This window comes from Crocuta crocuta, unplaced genomic scaffold (genome assembly GCF_008692635.1).
Source record: "Crocuta crocuta isolate KB4526 unplaced genomic scaffold, BGI_CrCroc_1.0 scaffold28, whole genome shotgun sequence".
Taxonomy (NCBI): Eukaryota; Metazoa; Chordata; class Mammalia; order Carnivora; family Hyaenidae; genus Crocuta; species Crocuta crocuta.
Genome location: NW_027533256.1, coordinates 9,692,101 through 9,718,129, shown reverse-complemented (window position 1 = coordinate 9,718,129; position 26,029 = coordinate 9,692,101). Strand labels below are relative to the sequence as shown.

General features: G+C 46.7%; 1 protein-coding gene across 1 annotated transcript in view; it reads left to right on the top strand.

The window, feature by feature from the left end:
* VSTM4 (V-set and transmembrane domain containing 4) overlaps window positions 1-26,029 on the top strand; it is a 110,230-nt gene that overhangs the window by 5,126 nt on the left and 79,075 nt on the right. Inside the window, exon 2 of the mRNA XM_077746462.1 lies at window positions 10,102-10,500. Coding sequence (XP_077602588.1) covers window positions 10,102-10,500 — 399 coding nt within the window. The remainder of the gene's footprint in view (window positions 1-10,101; window positions 10,501-26,029) is intronic.

Below are 26,029 nucleotides of genomic sequence, written 5' to 3'. Positions count from 1 at the left end.
CTGCCCTTAGTGGGAAAGAGATGGGGACCCTGCTCTTCTCCTTTTGCAGGGACCCACTCCCAAGCAGGACCCATCTTTTCCCCCCCAAAGACCTCTCCTGGACAGAGACACAAAGAACACAGCTAACGTATACTGTTCTTGCTCTAGAGCTCGTGGACTAACACATCAGTTGAGCTCCAAGTTTAGAAACCCGGCGAAGGGGCGGTATTGGCTCAAAGCGACCTGGGCTGAGTGGCCCTGGCACCACTCTCTCACTGTATGACTGAGTCAGCCCTTTCATTTCCCTGCTTCTACTTCCTTATTTATAATATAATCGTAGTGATAGCTGACATTCACAGGGCCAGGGGCCAGGGGTCATGCATTAACTGGAACTGTTTCAATCTTAAACACCCCATGACGGATGTGGCTATTTTCCCATTGTATAGATGGAGGAAACTGAGGCACATGGGGATGAAGGTGCTGTCCCAGGGTCCTTACAGTGCCACGATTCAGGAACGTGGTGCAAAGTACCTAGCCTAGGCTGTGGCTGAGGACACCCTGAGTGGTCCTTGGTTTTAACAGAGTCCACACACACTGAACTTGTCTGTGTGGACCCTCTTGAGTTTTCCAAGATTTTCCAGCTCATTCCTGACATCCCTCATACCCAGTTCAGCTCAGAACGAGAGGGCTTTTTCTCCCTCAGCTGCTCCTTGGGCTCACAAAGTTTCCTGTGGAGAGACGGTAGGGGTCCGCTGGTCAGCAGGTCCCACTGCACTTTTTGTTTCCCCCCTCACCCAAACAGCCCCCAAATCCAAACAGCCTTCCCCCTCGCAATGACCATCTGTGATGCAAAGACATCGTGAATCCCTCTACGGCCGTGCTTTCTCGGTATCAGCGATCCCCTCTCAGAACCTCAGTTTTCCCATCTGTGAAATGGGGGTGGCGACTGTTAGCCGCCCACAGGTCGCTAGGCGAACCGGTGGCGGGGTGCCCCCCCACCTTGNACACTGGGAACAGCCCCTGCGCCCGAGCGGGGCCAGGCCTTAGAGGGCAAGATCGGAGCAGGGACGCGCCGGCCCTCGTAGCTGTTGCTGTTTCCTTTCTTTCTTTCTCCACGAGTCAGGACCAACAACTGTTGGCACGTTAGTCTGGCAGCAAGTTCCCTCTGCTGCGCGGAGAGTTGCTGAGACCCCGCGCGAGGGGCTGGATGTGCCCTGGCAACCCGGGACTGGTCCGTGGGCGGTTCTCGAGACCAGGCCTGCTGAGACCGGGTGCCGGCGCCTGGAAGAAGCGGGACCCCCTCCCAGGGCGCCCTGCTTTAGCGCGGACTCTGCCTGCTGGCTTTCCCTTGGGATTGCTGTCCTCACTTCTGAGTTGCTGAAAAAGCTTCTCTCTTTATTCTCCGAGCCCTGCAGCCCTGCCTCAGAGCTGCAAAGGCTGTGTGGCTAGAATAATAGTTAATAATGGCTCTTAGATTTCCTGGGTGCTATTGGGTGCCAGGTGTAGTGCTACACATTAGCTCATGTAATCACAGCAGCACTTCAAAGTAATTACGACAAGAGCAAAAGTTATATATCCAGGTGCTTTGCAAACATTAACTCTGTTTGTAGCCTCTGGGGGAAGTGCCGTTATTGTCCCCATTTTATAGATGAGAAAACTGAGGCACAGGCCCACCAATCGACTTGCCTTATGTTCCTAAGGCTTGTAAGTTGTGGAGCAGGGATTTGAACCCAGGGAGCCTGACTCTAGACTGTGCCCATACCATTGAAGCTGTGTTTTGTAAATAAGGAAGCTGACGCTCCGAGTTAAGTGATTTTCCAAAGGTGACCCAGCTACCAAGTGGCTGAGCTGGCATTTGAGCCAGTGTAGATCAGAGGCTGAAAAGAAGAGACTTGGATTCCCGTGGGAAGAAATTCACCCCTTGTTCCCTGGCTACTAGTGCAGCCGGGTTTCTGGTGAATCTGAAATCGGTGCAGTGGAAATGCTCTTGTGATACTTGTCACCACCTTGGCTGATGGTGACTGGAGGTTTGACTGGGGTGTTTGGGCCAAGCAGGTTCTGGTGGACTGCGTGGAGTAGCCAGCAGCCAACGGGATGCAAGGGGCCACAGGGGTCCTCATCGCCCCAGGCTCCCTGACCAACTTCCTAGTCACAGATGCTATCAAGGAGGGCGCCCTCAGAGAGCAACTTTTGGGGGGGTCAAGGACATTCTCGTGCTTTCAGGAGACTGAGAGCTGCAATTCAGGATCCTTTAGAGTCTGCCCTGGCTGTGCCCAAGGCCATGCCAGAGATAATCAGACGGCCCTGCTTCAGGGCAGCACTCACCGAGTGCCACCCACTCTGCTGAGTGTTTCACCCATGACTCCTCGCCACGCCACGGTCCCCCCCCCCGCCCCGGGAGGGCCTGGCAAGAGCCACTTTATACATAGGTCTAGACTCTTAACCACTGCATTTTTCTGCCTCTTGTTTCAGGGGCAGTGTGGGACCTTAGCGGTTACCTGGTTCCACCCCTCATTTTATAGGAAAGGAAATCAAAGGGTAAAATATTTACTAAAAGCTGAACTGTGGTCCAGAGTGGTGGTTGAGAGCTGCTTTTGAAGCCAGATGGCTTGTGCTCAAATTCCAGCTCTGCCACATTCTGTGTGAGCTTAAGCTACGGGCTTAACGTCTCTGTGCATCAGCCCTCTTCTCAGTAAACTGAGGATAAACAGTTCCAGGATGGGTGCTTGGATGGCTCAGGGGGTTAAGCATCTGACTTTGGCTCAGGTCATGATCTCACGGTTGGTGAGTCTGAGCTCTGAATCAGGCTCTGTCTGTTAAGCACGGAGCCTGCTTCGGATCCTCTGTCTCCCACTCTCTCTGCCTCTTCCCTGCTCGCATGCACACAGCCTCTCTCTCTCTCTCACTCTTACTCTCTCTCCCTCTCAAAAATAAATAAACATTAAAAAAACCCAATTGACTAAATACATCTAACGGGCTTAGAATAGTACTTGGTATAGAGTTCACGGCCAGCCATTGTTAGCCTCCGTCATTGGTCAATGTCACGTTTTTGTCCTGGATGAGAGCTATTTTCAGGTGATGGCTTCATGTGAATGCAGCACCCCACAGGCTGCTAGGTCTGGCGGCATCTCTGATCAGTGCTTGATAAACACAGGTTCCTAGTGCCATGAGTTTTTAAGGAATACAATTGTATTTCTTTCAGAGATTTATTTGAAATTCAGACGATCTTTTTAATAAAAATGAGATTTTTGCTGCTGATTGGTACCCATGATTTGCATTCTTTATAGACATAGAAACTTTTGGCTGAATGGGGTCGGGGAAGAAAGAGACCCTGGGGAGGTGACGATGAGCTGAAGGCTGAGTTGGAGTTAATAAAGTTCAGGGTAGCAGCGAGGAATTCTCTGAGTGGGTGGGAGCAGTTTCTTCGGGACAGAGCGGGAGCATGGGGCACAGAGCCACGCTAGCACATCCCCAGTGGCCATGGCCACCTCCGTGTCCCAAGCAAGGTGGGTGCTTTGCTTCTGCTGGAAGTCCTACCTACAATCCCTTGCAGCTGGAAGTTGCCCTCCTCCCCCTCATGATGAGTGCTGGAGGGAGGGGCAGAGGCTCTGTCCTAGATGAATAGGTTGCATACCGTTTGGTACAAAGATGTCCTTTTAAGCTACTTTTAGAGCTGTGTTAGTCCTTCTCATGACATTATGCAAAGGGAAACGAGAGGGTTAGACCCTGTAAATCCTAGTCACAGGAATTTAATGTTCGCTTATAATCAGAATCAGCCACATAATTTGCGGGATGAAGTGCAAAATGAAACTGTGGGGTCCCTTATTCAAAAATCTCAAGAGAGTGGCAGTAGAGATTCAGCCAAGTGGGGCATCCCTTCAAATATAGGGCCCTGTATGATGCGGATCATATACTCAAGAAGCCCACCCTGCTCGCAGATCGGCATGTATGGACTTTCTGCAGCCCTCACCTGCCCAGCTCTCAGAACATACTAACTGATATCAGTATTTTAAAGGTGTTTTCTCATTGGAGCCCACACTTCCCTCGTGAGGTATCATCTTTCACTTTTTCGGATGAGGAAAAGGAGGCTCTGAGGGTCTCACACCCAATAGCACCAGGTTTCTAGCCTGGCTGTGTTCAGGGCCAGCCCCAGGCTCTCTGCCCAGCCCTGCCAAGTCACTGGGAAGGTCCGGGCCATGAGCCTCCCCGTGCCCAGCCCACGTGGGGCACCAGGGATCCCAAGTAGTGAGGCATGTGCTAGTGGAAAGAATAGGGTTCCCTGTGGCCAGAATCAGTTTCTTCCCTGCCTAGGTTGTCATGTTCCTCTTTTAAGAACTGGCCTTGGGGGACGCTTATTGGGGTGGAAAGTACCCTCCTGAGGTCTACCAGCAGGCACAGGTGAACACTGTTCTTTCTATTTCTAGCCTGCACCAGGTTCCTCCTGCCTCAGGGTCTTTGGACAGGTGGAACCCTCTCTCTTCCAGGGAGATCACTCTTTGCTGGTCTCCCGAATTTTATGTCATTCACTCCAACTCAACCTTTAGCTCGCGGTCACCTCCCCAGAGTCTCCTTCTTCCCTGACCCCGCAGATGAGATCAGGATCTTGCCCTGATTTTTCTAAAGCTTTGCACCTTTTCTCTGTAGCATGTGACACTATTTGCAGGTAAATACCCCTGTGTCTTCTCCCCTCGATGACTGGCTACCTTGCCCACTGGACTCTCAGCTCCATGAGGTTAGGAAGGCTGTGTTCTTTGTGCAGAGCCTGGGATGCGGCTGTTGGTCAGCAAGTATTAGTTGAGCGATTAAATGAACAAAGCACAGGCTGGGACATAAGCTGGAGAAAGTGTAGAGGTACCTGGGGCAGAGGGTTGAGCAGCCCACCTCCCATCTCAATTCCCTGCAATGCAGGGTCACAAAGCAAGACATTCCACTCTTCTTGACTCTTAAATACAGAGAATAAGCTGAAGGTTGCTGACGGGGTGTTGGGTGGGGGGTAGGTGGGCTAAATGGGTGATTCAGGAGGGCATTTGCTGGGATGAGCACTGGGTGTTGAATACAAGTGATGAGTCACTAAATTCTATTCCTGAAGTCATTATTAAACTATATGTGAACTAACTTGGATTTAAATAAAAATTGATTAATTAAAATAAAAGTTAAAAAAAAAAGAAGCTCAGCTCTTCTCCGGGCTAGAATGACTTTTTGACAATTCTCCCTCCTAGGCCAGGAGAGGAGAGTCTCTGCCCTGCCCGGGGCTGCTCCCTTGCATTACTGGGGTAAGAGGGTGATATGCACCCTCCCCTGTCTGGTAGCTGGCTTGGCCTCTGTTTACTTGGCTCGCCCGTCTGCCCTGCGGGGAGAGTACCCCCTGCCATCCGACCGAGGCCCAGAGGGGAAGGCCTGGACTCTCCTGGGCACTGCCTTCTGGTCAGCCTGACTCCATGTGTGGGTGTTGCCCTCGCTTCCCACTGTCCTGACCCCCATTGCTGTTCTCTCCGCTGAGCCAGAGGGGGCCTGACCACTGTGGTGAGTGGATGTTGTGTGATGCTTTCTGTCCTACTATTAGCAACTAAATATCCAACGCAGCTGACGTCTGCTGGGCACTGGGGCCTCTACCTGCATTTTGCCCATCCCTCCCCATGCCTGCTTGTGAGCTGTGTTCGCTGGGTCTAACCCAGCCATTTCCAGTGCCAAGGAGAGGGCGTTGCTGCGGACACCTGGCTTTCAGAGAAGGCTTATCACAGGCCGGGAGACCTCTGAGAGCCCACGTCCTCTAGCAAAGCTTTAAGACCCTGAGGAGCCCTTGGGCCCGAGTTTCAGTCACCTACCAACCACACCCTTGAGTTGAATGTGGGTGTAAATATCTGGGTTGGTGGCACGCGTAGGGCCAAAATGAGCCTTCCTGTAAATGAGGTTATATTGGTTTGCTAGGGCCGTTAAACAAGTGCCACAGACTGGGACGGGGTGGGGGGTGGGGGGGCTTCAACCACAAACATTTATTTCTCACGGTCCTGGAGGCCCGAAGTCTGAGATCAGGGTGTCACACGTTTGGTTTCTTCTGAGGCTCCCTGTTTGGCTTGTAGATGGCCGTCTTCTCCCTGCATCCTCACGCGGTCTGCCTTCTGTGCATGCACATATCAGTGCCCAAAGTTCATCTTCTAAAAGGACACGGGGTGTGTTGGATTAAAGTCCTCCCTAATAGCTCATTTAACTTAATCACCTCTTTACAGGCCCTATCTCCACATACAGTCAAGTCCTGAGGAGAGAGGATTCAGGCTTTAACGTTACGAATTCAGGGGGACCGTTCAGCTCACGAGAGTCTCTGCAGTTTGGTGGGAGAAACGTGCTTGGACCATTTGTAAGAGAATATAGGGAGAGGCTCACTGGTAAAGAGAAAGCAGGGGCCGATTTAGGCAGATGGTTGAGTCCATCGGCTTTGATGGGAGCTGCGGACTCCCAGCCAGAGCCACATGAGTGGAAGGGTTACTCGTTTGCTCCAGGATGGAAGCTGGCCTCCCATGGGACTGAACACTTGGCACATTCTCCTGGTTTCAGTCACTATAAATAATCCCTCCTTCACACGGCGTTAATAGGAGACTGGGGTGTGGGGTCTGGGCTCTCTCATCCCACCCATATTGTTTCAATTTCCTGCCTTCCCCAGCTCTTCTTGACTCCAGTGGGGGGCCTTTAGGGACGGGTAGAGCTGGGCTTCAATTCTGGAAGCCAGCTGCTGCCTCTCCACCGCTCTCTGCCTGTGGCGAATCCCGGGGCAGAGGTTGGAGTGGGTCAGCCTGGAGTCCTGGCTGGGTGGCTGCTTACTGGGGAGCCCTTGCCATGGGGCTTCATGGGGACTCAAGACAGAGCCTTAGCAGTCAGGAGGGACTTGGGCTCATTTAATATGGTGCACGGGCAAGGTGCAGGGGAGACGGCGGTGGGGGGGCAGGTCCTCCTTTTTTGTCTTCCACGAGTGATTTCTGTCACAGTGAGACTGTGACTAAAGAATGTGTACCTGCCTCGGCTGCTGATCCTCTTCATTCCTAAAGTGTCTCCCTGGGCTGGCTTTGTCCTTTGCTGCCGTAGACATAGACGTCCTCATTCTTTTCCACAAGGAGAGTCCAACCTGGCACCAACCTTTTCCTTGTGAATTTATGTCCACCTGTTTCTTAAGGCAGCGAAAGGTGGTCACGACGTGGTTAAAACCAGACGATGGCCCCCAGATGTGTCTATGTCTTAATTCCTGGAACCCACGAATGTTACCTTATGTGACGAAAGGTACTATGTGGATGTGATTAAGTTAGGGATCCTGGACTGTCCTGGTGGGCGTTGGCATCTAAGAGATGAGACAGAAAATGAAAGAAAATTGACCCTCCAGTCCTATCTTGGAAGGTATTCAGTTTATGAACTTGATAGCAGAAGCCACATGGGAGGATTAGCTTATTGTCTGGAGTTCTACAGTGAAGAGTATTTTCTTTCTTTCTTTTTTTAAAAATAGTTTATTGTCAAGTTGGTTTCCATATAACACCCAGTGCTCATCCCCACATGTGCCCTCCTCCATGCCCGTCACCCTCCTTCCCCTCTCCCCCCACCCCCATCAGCCCTCGGTTTGTTCTTGGCATTCAAGGGTCTCTCGTGGTTTGCCTCCCTCCCTCTCCCCCACTATTTTTCCCCTCTTCTCCCCCATGGTCCTCCGTTAAGTTCCTCCTAATCCTCTTATACGTGCAAACATATGGTATCTGTCCTTCTCTGCCTGACTTATTTCGCTCAGCATAACACCCTCAAGGTCCATCCATGTTGCTACACACGGCCAGATTTCATTCTTTCTCATTGCCATGTAGTATTCCATTGTATAGATAAACCACATCTTCTTGATCCATTCTTCCGTTGATGGACACTTAGGCTCTTTCCATGTTTTGGCTATTGTTGAGAGTGCTGCTATGAACATTGGGGTACATGTGCTCCTATGCATCAGCATTTCTGTATCCCTTGGGTAAATTCCTAGCAGTGCTATTGCTGGGTCATAGGGGAGTTCTATTGTTAGTTTCCTGAGGAACCTCCACACTGTTTTCCAGAGGGGCTGTACCAGTTTACATTCCCACCAACAGTGTAGGAGGGTGCCCGTTTCTCCACATCCTCGCCAGCATCTAGAGTCCTCTGATTTGCTCATTTTAGCCACTCTGACTGGCGTGAGGTGGTATCTCAGTGTGGTTTTGATTTGTATTTCCCTGATGAGGAGGGATGCTGAGCATCGTTTCATGTGTCTGTTGGCCATCTGGATGTCCTCTTTGGAGAAGTGTCTGTTCATGTCTTCTGCCCATTTCTCAGTGAAGAGTATTTTCTATGTGAGAACTTCCCACCCCAACAGACACAGGGCCTCACCTTGCTGTCTCACAGCCTCCTCACCGTGGAGGGGCTCGAGTCATTCTTGATCTCTTTTTCATCCTTCCTCCTTGCATACCTGCAGCACTGGCCAGGGTTCAAAGCTTCTGGTGATCCTCACATCAGCGCCCAAGCCCCTTCATGTGACCAGAGGTGACATTTGGGGCTGAAAGCTATGGCTTGAGATGACCCCAGGGACACCTGCTTGTGCCAGGGGGTGGGTAGGGAATGGTGCCTGATGCTGTTGGGCCCTTGGCAGGGCAGGCTAAGTACAAGGGGACTTGGTGTGAAGACAGCCTTGCTTGGATGAAAGAAGGCTCTGGGTGTCCTGTGTGAAACATCCTTTCTGGGCTCTGCCTGCCAGGTGACGACTCCATCTGTGAGCCCCAGGGCAGGACGGCTGTGCTGCAGGGCCCCCGTAGTCACCATGCAGTGCGTCTCCTGGGGGAAGGCCTCTCTGAGCTGTGCTGGTCTGGGTGGGGGGTGGGTGGCTCCCTCAAAGGTGGACATGGAGTAGAATGGCAGCCAGGGAGGGGCAGCCCTTGGGTGGATCTAAGAAAACAAAGGACAAGAAGTGGTAGACCAGGTCTGGAATTTTGGCGCATCTTCTGGGTTGTTGCGTGGGGAGGGGCATTCTCCCAGCTCTCCCTGTTCCTGGGTTTGTTCGTTCTTTATTCCTGCACTGCAGCTCTGAGGCTGTGGATTCTAAGGCCACAAGACTTAGAACCTGAGAAACTTCTGTTGTTCCAGCCCTTTGGCGCTAGTTTAACGCCCACCTGACCAGTTCTGACGCTCTGCCTTGGTTACAGCTGAAATAGCTGAGACAGGGCAGGGGGCTTGACAAGGCAGCTCTTGGACCCTGGCACTGCCAGGTCAGGCAGGTGGGGATGAAACTGATCAAAGTGGACCCTGGGAGGCAGGCTGGTGGATGGGATGTGGCTGGACATTTTTAAGAGATTCCCCAAACCCAAATCTTTTTTTTTTTTTTAACTTTTTAAGAAAGTTAATTAATTGGGGCCCCTGGGTGGCTCAGTTGGTTAAGTGTCCGACTTTGGCTCAGGCCATGATCTCATGGCTCATGAGGTTAAGCCCCATGTAGGGCTCTGTGCTGACAGCTCAGAGCCTGGAACCTGCTTCAGATTCTGTGTCTCCCTTTCTCTCTGCCCCTTCCCTGCTAATGCTCTCTCTCTCTCTCTCTCTCTCTCAAAAAATAAACTAAAAAATGTTTTAAAAGTTAATTAGTTAATTTATTTAGAGAGAGGGAAAGAGAGAAAACATGTGGGAGAGGCCGGGAAAGAAGGAGACAGAGAGTCCCAAGCAGGTTTCACACTGTCCATGCAGACCTTGATGCAGGGCTCAAACCCACGAACCATGAGATCATGATCTGAGCTGAAGTTGGATGCTTAGCCCACTGAGCCACCCAGGTGCCCCAATTTTTTGAATTTTAAATGTCAACAATCAATTAAAATATTTTTTAAACTGTATCTGGGCCAGGTGGTCAGTAGCACCTCATGTGGATGGGATTGTCTCAGGGGTGAGGACATTGGAGCCCGCAGAGATCCCCTGTCCCCACCATGCCCCCGAAGGAGTCCTCACATCCACCACAAAGGCACAGAGTGAGCATGACGGGGATCAGGGTGGCCTGCCTTCCTGGCCATGCAGATGGCTCCCGGAGAAAAGACCCACTGTGTGTCCTTCTGGGAAAAGGCAGGGGCTGTGTTCATTTTCTTCTTTTTTTCTTCTCTGCAGAGGTGTGTGGGGCCCTCAATGTCACTGTATCCCCGGGACCCGTGGTTGACTACCTGGAGGGGGAAAATGCCACTCTTCTCTGCCACGTCTCCCAGAAGAGACGGAAGGACAGCTTGTTGGCCGTGCGCTGGTTCTTTGCAGGCCCCAACTCCCAGGAGGCCTTGATGGTTAAGATGACGAAGCTCGGGGTGGTGCAGTACTACGGGAATTATAGCCGCAGTGCCTTCCGGCAGAGGCTGTGCCTCCTCGAGGAGAGACGTGGGGCACTCTACACACTCTCTGTTTTGACCCTTCGGCCAGCGGATCAAGGGCATTACGTATGCAAAGTCCAGGAGATCAGCAAGCACAGGAATAAGTGGACTGCCTGGTCCAATGGCTCCTCAGCGATGGAGATGAGAGGTAAGGGCATGTCTACTCTGTGGGGGAGAGATAGGGGTATAGATCAGGGGTCCTCCCTCCACTCAGCGAGATAGGGGCCACCAGATGACTCTGTTGGGCTAATACATCTTCATGGCCTCTGTGGGCCACGGCCGTGTGAACCAGGCTGTGGGGATGAGCATAGATCTTTCCTTAGACACTGTGGCTAACATGGAAGTAAGGAGAGAAGGGAGCAAGGGCCTGGCCTCATGCTGCCCAACCTAACCCTGAGCAAAACCCTCATGGCTGAAAGGTTGAACTGGCTGTGTGTGTGCTACGCCCCTAGCTCAGGTCTGTGCAGACTTGCTTGCTTTGGTTAGAGAGTGCTGGGCATCTGTGGGAGGAGGCGTGCATTGGGAGGTCCTGTTGTCGCTGTCCAGGCCTCAGAGCAGGGCAGGTTGGTGGCTCTGATCTGCTGCCCCGAGGAACTATTCCAAGCCACAGGCAACATCGCACTGAGAAATCCATCCAAAAGCAGGCAAAGGACCAAAGATAGCCCTCCCTTCCTGCAGAAAGATAGGAAGCACGGGTTGTGTCCAGGAACATCTAGACTCCCAAGCACCATATTTGAGGGTTATTTTTTCAAACCACAAACGTTCCACAGTTTTAATAAGACTCGCTGTTGTGTGCTGAATATTGCATTTTTGATTGCTTTGAACTTGAGTTTGGTCTGGTACATGATAAAGAGGATCACAAAGTAAAGCTGATGGTCCCAAGTGTGAGAAGGAATCTAATTTTATTATATACACGTAATGTAATGTTAAAGGCAATAGTGATGCTGTTTTGATAAGCTTTTATAAAGGGATACAACTCAGTTGTAAAAAGGTTTTTTTTTTTTTGATGAGGAGAAAGAGTATTTTTAATATCCTATATGAATAAGGGGCATGTTAAAATAGATAATTTATGTAGATAGTGTTTACTACAACTTTATTTGCCTTTGGAGTTTGCTCATTATAATGTTCTTAAGCACAGAATGATGTATGATCTGAAATGTTCACTTTTTTCTCCCTAAGCATATTCATTCGAGAAAACAAATGACTATTAGCATAAATATATCTTTTGGCACGGAAAACAGAAAAATATCAGATAACCAAAGGCTGAGGAGGGAGTCCACTTGGCTCTGAAACATGAAGTCTCACACACATCCTTTTTATTTTTATGTCACGGTATATTCTGGAATTGTACGCTACATCTCTTGGCAGTAACGACTCTGTGCCAATTAGAATGGATGTAAAGATTTCCTGTATTCAAGTGTGATCATCTAGTTCATTATTTAATGTGAATCTACTTTCAGTGAGTGAAGCTGGGTTTCTTCTAGAGTGTTTGTGTAGGTGATTGCTCCCCAAACCTGAGGTAGTTCTTAAGGTTTCACTGAAAATACAAACCTTTCCCCACTTCTTCTTCTCCCCCACCTCCCACTGTCTGCCCTCCCTTCCCTTCCTCCCCTTCCTGCTCTCTCTCAGAACCTTCTTTCTCTTCTTCCTCTCCTTCCCTTTCCATCTCCTGTTCTTCCCCTCTTCCCTCTCCTTCCCTTCCCTTACTCTTTTCTTCCTTCTCTTTCCACTGTCTCTCTGTCTCATGCTCACCACCCCCCCACCTCACACACATCCTCTGATGGCTCATCTGGAAGTGGTTTTAATCTCACAGCAGAGCTGGGCCTCCCTTGCTGTGTCTGCTCTGCCTCAGAGCCTCCCGCTCCTCACGTCGTCTCAGTCTCTGAGCAGGGCTGTGGTTTTCTGACAGGAAGATTAGAAACCTTAGGAAGTGATGACCATACCTTCTAGAATATTCCCCATAGGCTTCAAGGGGATCAGGAGGATTAAGGAAAGGTAACTCCAAATAAATGACCTGAAAGCAGACTGGCTTGTTTGGGTTGGAACATGTCTGCCCCAGGCTGGAGGCGAGTGTGCGGAAGTTTGGCTCTCTGTCCTCCCTGGGCAAGGCGGGGGACGGGCCCGTGGCTCCAGTCTCCTGGGGTGCCTTTCCCCAGGCCCTTTCCATTGCTCATTTCCAGGGGCCTTGTTTTCTTAAATCTTCACCTCATGTTAATAATTGTTATATGGAAAACCAGAACAAAACAAACACAATGAAAATTTCTGTGGGCACATATTTTGTGTTATAAAACTGAATAGGAATTCTCAGAAGTGTTTTGGAGTGAGTACCTTTCCTCTACTGGGCCCCATATCCTTTCTTTTCTAATATACTCGCTTTGCTTTCCTCCTTCCCATAGGCTTCTCAAGCCATTCCCAGGAGAAGGGAAGTTTTCTTGGGAATGTTTTCAACACTACCCCTCCCCACTGCCCTTCCTTGACCATGGACTATTGCATCTCCTTCTTGCATACTCTTTTTTAAAAAATGCTTATTTATTTTCGAGAGAGAGAGAGAGAGAGACAGAGACAGAGCCTGAATGGGGGAGGGGCAGGGAGCGAGGGAGACACAGAATCCAAAGCAGGCTTCAGGCTCTGAGCTGTCAGCACAAAGCCCGGTGCGGGGCTCAAACTCACAGACTGTGATATCATGACCTGAGCCAAAGTCAGACGCTTAACGGACTGAGCCACCCAAGTGCCCCTTGCATACTCTTAATGTGAGAATAAAATTGCTTGTCTTACACTGTAAACTCCCAGAAAGAAAAGTTGATGCGTAGTATCTTCTCATCTCACTGTTGCAAAAGGAGGTTGATTCATGCTGTATATTGAGGGGATGGCTTCTGGTCAGAGCAAGCGTCACAGGGTTTTACCCTGATTTCCACACGTTGGTTGTTTTCTATTGCAATAATAATATAGTTCAATTAGAGAACTACTAAACATGAAGAACATGAAGAATTACTGAAAGCATTTAAAGAAGATAAAAATGACTTATAATATCTGAACCCAGGCATAACTTAACATTTCAGCGTAAATCCTTACAGTCATTTTTACGCAAATAAAAATTAAAACCGAATTCCACTCATACTGTAAGTACTCCTTTCTGACAGGCTTTTCTCATGTTACTGGGGTGTGCACATTCTCCCATGTTGTTAATTATGTTTCCATCACATAATTTTAATGGCAGGATAGTTTTCCATGATATGGATGTACTACAGTTTATCTTTTCAGTTACTGTTATTGGACAGTTAAGTGGTTCAAAATTACTGTCCGTAAATCTCCACAAATGTCCTTGCCCTTAGAATAAAGTCTTGGAAATAAGATTGCTGGGTCCAAAGGTATGCTCAATTTAACGATTGGTATAACTTAAATTGATACGATTTAAGGAGGTGAATTGACCTCTAGAGTAGTTATGAATCTATATACCCACCAGCAGTGAACATGCCTTTTTCCCATGGATTGGGCTATGTAATATAGACTTTTCAGAGATGATGATGATGATGATAATGACTTTGAATGCTCGGTATACAGTTGACCCTTAATAAGTACTTGATGAATTAATGAAATGCATTTTGATAGCCTTTCTTGCCATGGATGACTTTGAAGAAGGCATGACTTGATAATGTCATCTTCTCTGGAGAAGTCACCTCTCTGTCCCTTGGCCTATTCCAATCATACATGGTATTTGAGGCCTTTGTCCATCCTTCCTCTTTCATCAGGACTTCTTTGCGTATGCTAGCACACAGAGATCTATCTTATACCATCATATCCCCAGTTTCACTGCCATCCCGGAAGTCATCATTGGCAATTGTGTGGTTTACATCTTTCAAGTCCCTCTTCTGCGGGCATTCAGTGCACATCGACACACATGTTTTCTAACAACACTATACTTCATGCTTTACAAGCATTGTTGATGACAGTATTCATACTTCCTTGTAACTGGTATTACGTAGCCAGACAACACCAAACTGCATGCCATCATTTCCCTAGTGCTGAAGTCTTAAGAAAGTTGCAATTTTTCATTAACACACCAAATGCTTCAGTGAACATCCTTCTACACATTTTCAAGTGTTTCTGTTGGTTAGATTTCTGGAAAGAGAGTTGCTGGGCCTAAGGCTGCACATATTTAAATCTTTAGTAGACAATGCCTGTATGCTCTCCAAAAAGATTTTGGAAATTTATATTCTCTCATTGCACAATAGTCTATTTCTCTGAAGCCCCATTACCAATGGATATTATTAATCTTTTTCATTATTTATCACTATAATGGGAAAAATAATATTTCATTGTTGTTTTAATTTTGATTATTATATTCAATACAACTTAATTTCAATTATTGTATTCAATTATTAGTGAGGTAGTGAGGTTGAACATCTCATTATATGTTTATTGACTGTTTAAAAAGATTTCTTTGGTCAACTACCTGTCTATAACCTTTACCTGTTTTTTGGTTGCTGTCTTTTTCATACATATATATATATATTTTTTTTTCCAATGTGTTATTTGATCTTAACTGTGTTTATGGGTTTTTATTCCATATAGATATTTTACATTTTCAGTTATGTATGTCGTTAGATTTGCCATTTTTTCCCTTTAGATATTCCTTTTTTCAGTCATATATTTTTTAAGTGTTTATTTATTTTCGAGAGAGAGAGACAGAGCATGAGCAGGGGAGGGGCAGAGAGAGAGGGAGACACAGAATCTGAAGTAGGTTCCAGGCTCTGAGCTGTCAGCACAGAGCCCGACACAGAGCTCAAACTCACAAACCGTGAGATATGACCTGAGCCAAACTTGACACTGAACCGTTTCAGTCATATTTTTTATTGAGATGTAATTTATTCAATAAATTGCACATGGTACCTTGGTTTCCTATATTATCTAGGAAGGTATTTCCCACTTCAAGCTTATAAACATTTTCTATACTTTTCTTTAATATTTTTAAAGGATTAAAAGAAAATTTTACTCCTTTATCTCTTTGGAATCCATTTTTGTATATGGTGTGGAATAGTTAACTTACTTTTTGTTTTAAAATGGCTATCTTGTTGTTCCCTACGTTATCTATTGAACAGATAAAATTTCCCTGTTTCGAAAAGTTACATTTTCATGAGTTAAATTCCTACATTTAAATGTAAACTCTATACCTCACCAAATACAGCATGATTTTAATTATTAGAGAATAGGGCAAGTCTGATTAGTTAAAAAAAATTTTTTTAATGTTTTATTTATTTCTGAGAGAAAGAGACAGCGTGAGCAGGGGAGGATCAGAGAGAGAGGGAGACACAGAATCTGAAACAGGCTCCAGGCTCTGAGCTGTCAGCACAGAACCCCATGTGGGGCTCGAACCCACGAACCGTGAGATCATGACCTGAGCCGAAGTCAGACGCCTAACCAACTGGGCCACCCAGCTGCCCCTCATTAGTTTTAAAATAAATGTCTTGCCCAGTCTCATTTTGTTTTTTCTTCAGCTGCTCTTCCTTAGTTTTGTAGAAATTATGTTGGGGTTTGATTTTATTGGGATTTAACTGACTTTATAAATTACTTGGGGTGGGTATGTACATCTTATATGTCTTTATGATTTTAAATGTTCCTATCCAGACACTGCTGTGTTCTTTCAGACATGCAGGCTGATTTCTTTATAATCAATATAAGTAAAGATGTCTTAATGTGAGTCTTGAAAATTTTTTTCATGTTTATTTCTCGGTATTGCCTGCTTGTAAGTGGGATCTGTCCCTTCTCCCCACATGCACACACATGCACCTCTTTTACATTGGATAATGCTGATTTATAGAAAGGTTGTTGACTTGTATTTGGCAACATAATAAGTTATCTTATTTTCTCAGATAGAGACTTTTTCAGTTACTTCTCAAGGATGTCTGCAAGTTGATATCTCTTTATTTTTGGTGACCTTACTGCATTGGCCCTTAGGGAGTCCTCTACCTGTACTCTTCTTGTTGACGGTGCTGGGAGTTTTAATTTTACCATTGGGCTTTTTTCTTGACCATATTTTCCCATCTAGCCCACATGGCCACTGCTAGTGACTGTCAGTTGCTCTACTAAAAAAACAGCATTGAGGTATCTGTGACTATTTTTCACCATCCCTACTAGAAAGCCTTTCAGAAAAGCCATTGGGATTTGCCTGACAATGTGTCTTAGTAATTTACCTTTTCCTTTTTAAATTTCTTAAAACCCTTTTAAAAATCCATTCTAAAGAAATGACCTATCAGGCCATGAAGACCTGGAGGAACCTTAAATGCATGTTACACAGTGAATGAAGGCAGTCTGAAAAGCTGCATACTGTATGATTCTGACCATACGACATTCCAGAAAAGGCAAAAATACGGAGATAGTAAAAAGATTAATGGTTGCCAGGGGTTGGGAGGGAGGGATGAATAGGTACAGCACAGGGGATTTTTATAGCAATGAAAACATTCTGTATGGTACTATAATGGTGGATACCTGTCATTAATTTGTCCAAACCCATAGAACATACCGTACCAAGGGTGAACCGTAAGGTAAACAATAGACTCTGGGTGGTTATTATGTGTCATTATAGGGTCATCTGTTGTAACAAATGTATTCCTCTGGTGGGGAGAGGGCATTGACAGTGGAGGAGGCTGTGTATGCGTAGGGGTTGGGGGTGTCTGGAAAATCTCTGTACCCTCCCCTCAATTTTGCTCTGAACCTAAAACCAGTCTAAAAAGTCTTAATAATAATAATTAATAATAATAATAATAATTAATCCATTCTAGAAGCTTGTCAGAAATGGCCTAAAGTTTTAAAACCTACTTTCCTACTTTTTTTTTTTTTTAAATCAAGGTGTTACTGACTTCAGGGTTCTCTGACTCCCAGGAAGAAGCAGATGCGAGGCCAAGGATGGCATAGATAGCGTTTGCTGCAAGCTCATGCCTGGGCACGAGGCAGACAGCCTTAGAAAGAGGGACACCAGGATGCTCCCTGAGCAGTGGCGGGGAAAGAATTTAGAGTGGCTGAGGCAGGAAAGGAGCCATGTCTAAGCATGTAAAGGTGGGGAAATGTGCAGGTGCAGTGGACAGAACATGCTCCTTCACACACAGTAGGTTTTATTTGCCTGTTCCATCTCTATTCTTGGGTGTGATTTTTAGCATTATAAAGAGGGGAAAAGGTGAGAGGTCAGGGCTGTGGGCCGCACTGGCTCTGACTAGTCTGGTCTGGTCTTTGCAGGAGCAAACTGGTTGTAAGTTGCCACTCATTTCAAGTTCGTGGCTTCTGGCTTCCTGATTCAGTGTAGCACCTGCAAGGTGGGCTAGAGAAATGGATTATCAGAGGGTGCTGAGGTTTCCTGCAAGTTCGTGTTCTGTAAAACAGGTGGTGGCTCAGAAAGGAAAGCTACCAATGGGCAAGCAGATACTCAAAGAGCCTTCATTTTGAAATAGGGAAATTGCAAGGAGATTAGGGCCTAGGGCAACTTCATCCCAACATATGCTCTTCCAGACAGGGGCCTCAGAATCCTTGTCTCCAAGGCACTTGGCATGCCTCTAGCATTGGGTCACTTTTCTTTAACTGGACATCTCACTTTTCTTTAACTGGAGTTCTTTCTTACCTGTGAATGGTCACCACTTAAGAAAGGTCAGATGTTCTCTCTGAGGAGGAAAGGGACAGACATGTGATCAGCGGGCCTTCGGTTGAAGAGGTTATTACTGGGAAAGCCCACTTGCTAAGTTGTTGAATAAATGTAGCCCATGGATATTAATGCAGTACCACAACTAAATTTTCATGAACTTCGATTAACATCTAGCATCTTTAAACATTTTTTTAAAATGTTTTTTTTATTTTTGAGAAAGAGATAGAGACAGACAAAGCGCGAGGGGGAGAGGGGGAGAGAGAGAGGGAGACACAGATTCTGAAGCAGGTTCCGGGCTCTGAGCTGTGAGCACAGAGCCCTACATGGAGCTTGAACTCAGGAAATGTGAGACCATGACCTGAGCCGAAGCCAGATGCTGAACCGACTGAGCCACCCATGTGCCCCAAAGTCTAGCATCTTTAAATTGTTTATATATATGATAGTGGAGTCAAGTGTTATCATCTGTCAGTCCATATCACTGATGCTTTGATCTGATCTTTTGAAGGGGAGAAAAAGGGATGGAGTTAGAAGGGGTGTTCAGGGAATTCTGTGTGAGCCTATTACATCCATGCTGCATCCCTAAGGTGGTGGCTCCTTACAAAGTCCAGCTCATTATCCATATGCTTATAAAACGCTCTATAAATGTCATACAAAATTTTAAAAAAAAAAAACGAAAAAAAAAACAAGACCAAACCAAATAACCAACTTTACCCAATATCTGAATTGTAATTTACTTTACTTTGCTCTATATATTTTGTTTCCCCAAATTTGGAGTAAGTCCTTGAGCATGTATATGTTGTAAAAAAATAAGTAACAAGTTATTGGGAAAAAAATCTGCACTAACATATGAATTTTTCTTGGCTTTCTTTTTTCCTGAAGACATCTCTGTAAGTTGGCTAAAAAAATGTAAGTTGTATTAATTTGAGGCAAAGCATAATTTGCCATTTTATGTTTTAACTACGCATATTATTTTATTTATTTATTTTTAAAAATTTTAATGTTTACTTATCTTTGAAGGAGAGAGAGAGACAGAGCATGAGCCGGGGAGGAGCAGAGAGAGAGGGAGGTGCAGGATCTGAAGCAGGCTCTAGGCTCTGAGCTGTCAGCACAGAGCCCGACACGGGACTCAAACTCACAGGCTGTGAGATCATGACCTGAGCCAAAGTCAGATGCTTAACCGACTGAGCCACTTAGACGCCCCATAACTATACATTTTATTAAAATGTGATGGAAAATGGGGATTTTGAAGAGTAGGGAAGTCATACATTGGAGATATCTGCAAAGCACATATGTATGAGACTGTGGGAGGGGCTTCTGACTGCGGGGCTGTGGGTGCTGTGTGGTACAACACGATACGATAAATAATGAAAATGGAGGCACAGCACTATATGACATTGAAAAGTATGATAAAATTGAAAATGTGTGACCCTTTGGATGACAGTGGAATCACGCTCAGCTTATCTTAGAGAAACTGTCATAGCAGGTGAACTTGTCAATGTTATTTTTATTACACGGAGGTAGAAGGAAAGGTAAAGAACGTTGTGCAGATTACTCAATTGCTTGGGCTGTATGAGCATTTTGCCAAGCAAGAAGCCCTGCCTGCAAAGAAAATGGATCAAAACGTACTAAGTGACACATGTCATTGGGACCCTCTGGAGAAGTTTCCAGTAGAAACCAAGAGGGTTTCTTGAAATCAACGTTGCATTTCATTGTTTAATCAGTGACATTGAAAAAGGAGCACACATCACCCTAATGAACTTTACAGAAAACACAAAATTGCGAAATGTTTTTTAATGTCAGCGAAGAGTAAAAACATAACAAAAATGAATCCAGAGAGGTAAGAAATACAGGCAGGAAATAACAGAATAAGATTCAATTTGGAAAATGGCAGAGCAACACATCTGGGGAAAAAGTATCGCAGGCGCTGTTGGATCGTCAACGGGAGGCTAAGAGGCTGTTGTGAAGGGACCTTGGTGACAGTGGCAGTGAATTAGGCATGTGTCTGCAATGTGATAGGGCAGCACGAACAGCTGGTGTTATTTCCATCCACGTACAAATTGGGCTGGTGTCCCCAGGAAGGAAGGAGGTTGTGTCGTGTGTACCGCACTGGTGAGACTAATGGGGACTACAGTGGTCTGTTTTGGGAACCTCATTTCCAGAAAGATCGATTCAAACTAGAGAAGAGGGGCAAACCTGATAAGGAAATGAGTGGCAGCCTCCAGAGATGTGATCAGTTCAGCCGAGGAAGCTTTGCTGGGCTTAGTGAACAAATTGCATCAGAAAATAACACGTTGAGTACAGTGTTCAGCCTGCGGGGGGCATTGATTTAGCCCTTCTCTCGGTGGGCATTTTACTGAGCACCTGCTCTGTACCAGGATCTTACTGTGCTGGACCCTTGGGTAAACATGGGAGGATCTGTCTGGAGCGGTGGCAGATATGATGTTACGGTGTGTGTGCAATGATCAAGGTGTGCACAGGGTATTATTTCAACACCTAGCAGAGCCTCTAAGGATGAGGAATAAGGCAGTGCCATTTCTGCAGGGCAGGAACTAGAAGGAAGTGCCATCTCAGTATGTGTGTCAGGACGGCTGGAGTCTGAGCTGGGGTAGGGGTGATAACCTTGGTTAAGGGAGGCAGGCAGGGCTGAGGGTGGAGGGGCTTGTACTGAATACTAAAGAATTTACACTTGATTTTGTAGACTATTCTCAACCTTGCCTAATGATAAGAATCACCAGAGCCATTATTAACATGCAGATTCCCAAGCATCTGCCCAGGGGATTCCAGTCTATTAGGTCTGGGTTGGAATCTGGAGATTTAACAGGAAGCCTAGGTGTTTGTTTTTGTTTTTTTTTTTTTATCATCAGGCAGCTTGGGGGGATCTCTGCTTTAAGCCTTGGAAAACCCATGAAGCATTTAAGTCTCCTGACAGATCCCTGTGTTGGCTGCTCAGGGCATGGGTTTGGGGGGAACAGACTAGAGGTTGAGGAGGCAGCACTTTGTCGTCACCCAGGCTTGAAATGATGGAGGACTACATTCGGCAGTAGGGATAGAGGGGCATGAAGATGTCAGACGAGAAGTCTCTAGTTATCACCAGGGTATGGGCAAGAGCTGGCGGATGGCCCCCAGAGGCCTAACCCAGTAGAATAAGCAGAATGGTGCCCGCAGCTAGTCCACAGGGGACATTCAGAATGGAGAGCGAGATGCCTGGACCCATCCTGCACTCATCCCTGGTGGGGACACAGGTATGTGGAGCTGAAGCTCCTGTCTCATCCAGCAAGTGAGAACTGATATCCGAGTCAGGAAGCTGTAACCTTGGGGCTACATGAGCATCCCAAAAGGCAGGGGTGGGGGGTGGAGCTCTAGAAAACACCAACATTTAGGGCAAACAGAAGGAGCTAGTTCGGCGTGGTGTTGGTCCGGGGTCTTCCAGGCCAGTGCATTGCCTGCATGGAAAAGGCAAAATGTTCTGAGTAGAAAGGCAGCATCACAGGATGAAGGTACACCAGCTCTTTGCCCGGAGCCCAGAAGGTCGGTCTGTGGGAAATCCAGAGGAGCCAGTGTCCTAGGTGGGGACCAGTGCATTCACCTTGGTCCCCAGGGGCCCAGTGAGCCTTGTATCTTCTGCTCCAATGACAGTCATCTCTAGGTAGCATCTTCTCGCTCATTCATCATGAGCAGGTGAGATGCAGATGTGGGCCTCACTGCAGGTGAGATACGATGAGGCGAATAGCAGCGAAAGGTCCTGCCGGACCCCAGGAGCAGCAGGGAGATGGAGTCCCAAGGGCCCTGTACCCAGCACTGTGGAGATATAAAAAGGTTGCAGGTGACAGAACTAGGAAATCAAGATGGAAATACAAGAGTATGAGCAGAGGTTTGGGGGCACCTCCCAGTAGGGAGATGGAGAGGCTCAGTGAGGTGTCTTTCTCTAAGGGGGTGACTTATTTATGCTTGGGGTGTTCAGAGTTTTCTGACTAGATACACTAGTGTAGAGATTTTCCACCCTTCTTGATTCTCCATACCCTTGGGTCAAAAGAAATAGCTAATAATTTTGCTTTTTAAGGCGTTGGGTCCATCAGTTTAATATAAGTATTTCTGTCCTAAAAACAAAGAGCATAATACATACTAGAGACTGAGACAAACTATTCTTTTTAGTGAAAATTCCAAACTCGCTTTTGAAATGAGGTGAAGATTTGATATTTTAGGGGGCCAAAATTAACACAGAGTAATGTGTGGCTAGTTGTGATAATTTTTTTTTTTTTTTTTTGCAAATAATGATATTTTCTGAAGAAGTTTGCCTTACTCTGTCCCTTTAGACAGGAGTACCTGACTCTATGTTTGTTCTCCACGCTGAGGGTTGACTGGCCACTCGCTGTGCATCAGGCATACAGTCCATGTATGAAGTCTACTGCCTTCCCATTACTGGAATGTTAGGGTCCCTATAGCCCCTCCACATGCCTTTTACTCCCTCTACCCTGTGTCCTGGGTTCCTGCACTTGTGTTTCATCCCCTGCTCTATTTAGTTATCCTTTGACCTCCCTAGGCTGCCTCTGCTTCCCACACTTTGGGAGTCTCCCTGCTATTGTGCCTTCTCCATCCAGCTTGATGTCCCCATGGCCCCCAGACTTGCCCTCCCTGCACGCTGATCTGGTATGCTCCCCCCACCCAGGGTGTGTCGATCCTGTAGAGTTCAGCCATAAGGATGGCCCTGGGCAGGGGTGAGAGGCTGGACTAGCGCCTAAGCCTGGATTTTCTTCAGGTGCCTACAGAGGAATTTCCAAGATGAACCCCAAGGTCTGTCTGTGAGGCTTCCTGTCAAGGGCAGGAAGGGCATACCTGGGTGCCACATGCCCTTAACGTCTGGTGAGCTTTGAGACAGGCCGGTTTGCGGGGATCAGCATGCAAAGACCCCTCCCACCGGTGAGCATGAATCCCCCACGTTTGAAAAGAGTCATGTGGTCAATTCATTTTAGGCTTCTTAAGGGATGGTAGCTTTGATTCCCCTGGCTTCATAAAAAGTTATCCTCGATGGCTTGTTTGCCCAGCTCTGCCACCGACAGACTCAGAAGCACACTGGTCTTCTGGGCCGAAATGAATCTGCATGCTTTCAGATGGAGGCGTCTTCATTAACAGCGAAAATGCTAATAATAGAAGCAATTTGCAAAGGCTGTCTCCTGCAGTTTAATCAGTATTTCAGTCTGACCCCCAAAAAACGTATTTTAATAAGCCAAATTGCTATTTGCCTTAAGATGATATGAATAAGCTTTACATGTGGGGAATGAGCTAAGCAAATGGGAAACTCTGTTACCCTAAATGTATTTGGGGGCAAATACAAATGTATTTGGGGGCAAATTTGTGATTTCTTATCTGTTTAACCCCAAATGTTAGATGGAATTTAATGATTGGATCTGGAAGTACAACCACAGGCAACCAGTATTTCAAGTTTCAGTGGAAGAAATTAAATAATTCCTTTTTCTCCAGAGACATGGAACAGATAATTAGGAATGAGATTTACTAAACACTTAGTGCTACTGCTTAATTAAGCAAGCACACATCATGATGTTGAAAGTGTCAACAGGTCCAGATACTCAAAGGGAACAAACTGACAATGGGAGTGTAACTTAAACTACACTTGAAACAGTTCTTCCGTGTGCCTACCTTCCCTCCCAGCTGCCATGGTCTTGGAAGAATTTAAGAGAGTGAGGACTTGAACAAACCTCTCTCAAGCCCCCATGTACGAGCCTGTTACCACTGTGCCTTCCTTAAAGAGAGGGACGAGTGGAGAGGTTTGATCCCCACCCTTTCAGGGCCCCAGCCTCACAATCTGGAGGAAGAAACATGTCGACAGGAGCACAGATCTGATCGATATTATGGAGAGAGCTAATAAAAAGGGAGTGTGAATGGGCCGTACACGAGGGTGACAGTGACATGAGAGTAAGGGTGAGAGATGAGGGTACATTCTTGGGGGAAATGAGAAGGTCACCTAGAAGATGCAGGATTCCACTGGGCCACAGGGCGAGGAGAGTTATGATCGCGATGGGCCATGCCATGTCGAGGGACAAAACAGGCTAAGCAAAGCTAGACAAGGGAGAGAGGAATAGACAACTCGAGGAAATTGGATGCATGTTTGTGGTTGGTGAGGGCCAGAGGTGGGCAGTGGTAAGAGCCAAGTTTAGCATGGTAGACCTGGCCAGGGACCTTGACTCCAGGGACCCTGCCAGATTCTTCTTCAATGTACCCTCACACCTAACACGGCGCATGGTACACAGAAGGACTCAGTGCTGATTTTTTTTTTTTTTTTTTTTTTTTAATGAAAGAATGAATGAGTGGCCCAAGCTCTTTGGTAAACTGGAGTGGAAGGTGGTAGTAAAATATATAGACCTGTCCTGGAGTCGTATCTGGACCGAGGGCTACTTACCAAGCCCTGAGTGTCAGTATTTCCTAACCGCTGTTTGGGGATATATACACGGCCTTTGTATTCTGTAGCTGATTCCATCTCAGAAGGCGACCTTCTTTTCCAACTGCTTTGTCATAATAGGAAGTCTATTTAATATGGGTTTTTTTTTGTTTGTTTGCTCTTTTGCTTTGTTTGCTTTGTTTTTTGGAATTTTACAGAAGATGCAAAAGAAGGGTGGCTTGAAATAGACTCTTCCGTTTCTCATTAACTGCTCTCTGTAGGTCACTCAGAGGTCTTATTCACATACATGGCTTTGTCTGAGCCCCAAGAGAGACTGCCTTTGGCCCAAATCTTAGAGACTCAAGGGGGAAGTGAAGCAATCTGCCAACTTCCAAGGACAGAGACAGAGAGAGTCTCTGTGTCTCTCTGGGGTTACAGGCCTTCCCTGAGAACGCTGATCCAGTTACAAATAGTGGTGACACAGCTACATTTTAACAGTTTTTTCCTTGGGAAACCATCTCATCATTGAATAAGAAGGGATAGTGAACTGAGTATATTCATTGTTGAATTTACAGCAAAAGTATTGACCCATCTTTATTTTCTTTAAGGATCTTTTCTTGTGAGTACTTCATATCGCCAACCTCTTCTGGTCCTCTTAGATTTTTCTCTCCTATTGGTGTGTGCAAGATGTTGCCTAAGGAAACTGAGGCAGGGTGGTGTCTGCTGTCTGGATTCCTACCCCCTACCTGCCACTCCCCACCCCCCGGGTGCAAATCAGTGAGGTCTACATGCCCTGGACCAAAACTTTAAATGGCTGCCCCTCTCAACTCCAGTGAACTAAAGAATCGTCTTCTGCTTAAGGTCTTGGGTCTTCCTGACTCCATTCTATAACAAACTAAGGACTCAGAGGCCATAGAATGAATCACGGCGGGCCCAAAGGATGTAGCTCTGAGGCCAGAACTTTGCAGAGAAGTCAGTCTTGGTGGCCTGTTGCTTCTGGATGCAGGGAGGCGGCTGGGTGGGGCAGGTCCCTCCCTGGCCTGTCTTCCCAGGCTTCCAGAATGTGACAATGTCATGGTCCCAGCACCAAGTTCCTTTTAGAGGAGGTCTTGACCCACCACGGGGTCATGCTTATTCCATTCATTTGTTCATTCAAAGAGACCGTGACTTATAATGGGCCAAGAAGGGTTCTAGGATGTGAGGAAGACAGATGTAGTCCCAGTCGCCGTGCCGCTTTCCCATCAGCTAGGGGTGGCAGATAATGACCAAGATGAAGGAGAACACACTCTGCAGGGAAGGAGGGTGTGAAACATGACATGATCATTGGAGGAAGGTCTCTCTGACTCAGATTCTCTCCAGTTTCCAAGTTTGAGTCAGCCACCTGGGGAGACCTATCTATCGTTAGAACACCCTGTGCCTTAGGAAGTACCTTTCTTGAAAACTGTTCTTTTGCCCTGAGACATGCTATTTAAAGGGGCCTGTTTGGAGTTTTTGTAAACAACATTCATGCGACAGGCTTACTCCTTAGTTTCTGCAGTTATTTTTGTTTTCCCTGGATTAAACCAAAGAGGCATTGTTTTGGTTTTCAAGCTCTGGACCCTGCCCTGGACTAGACGAGAAATTGAGGCCCAGGGTCTGTCTCCTCATGACTCG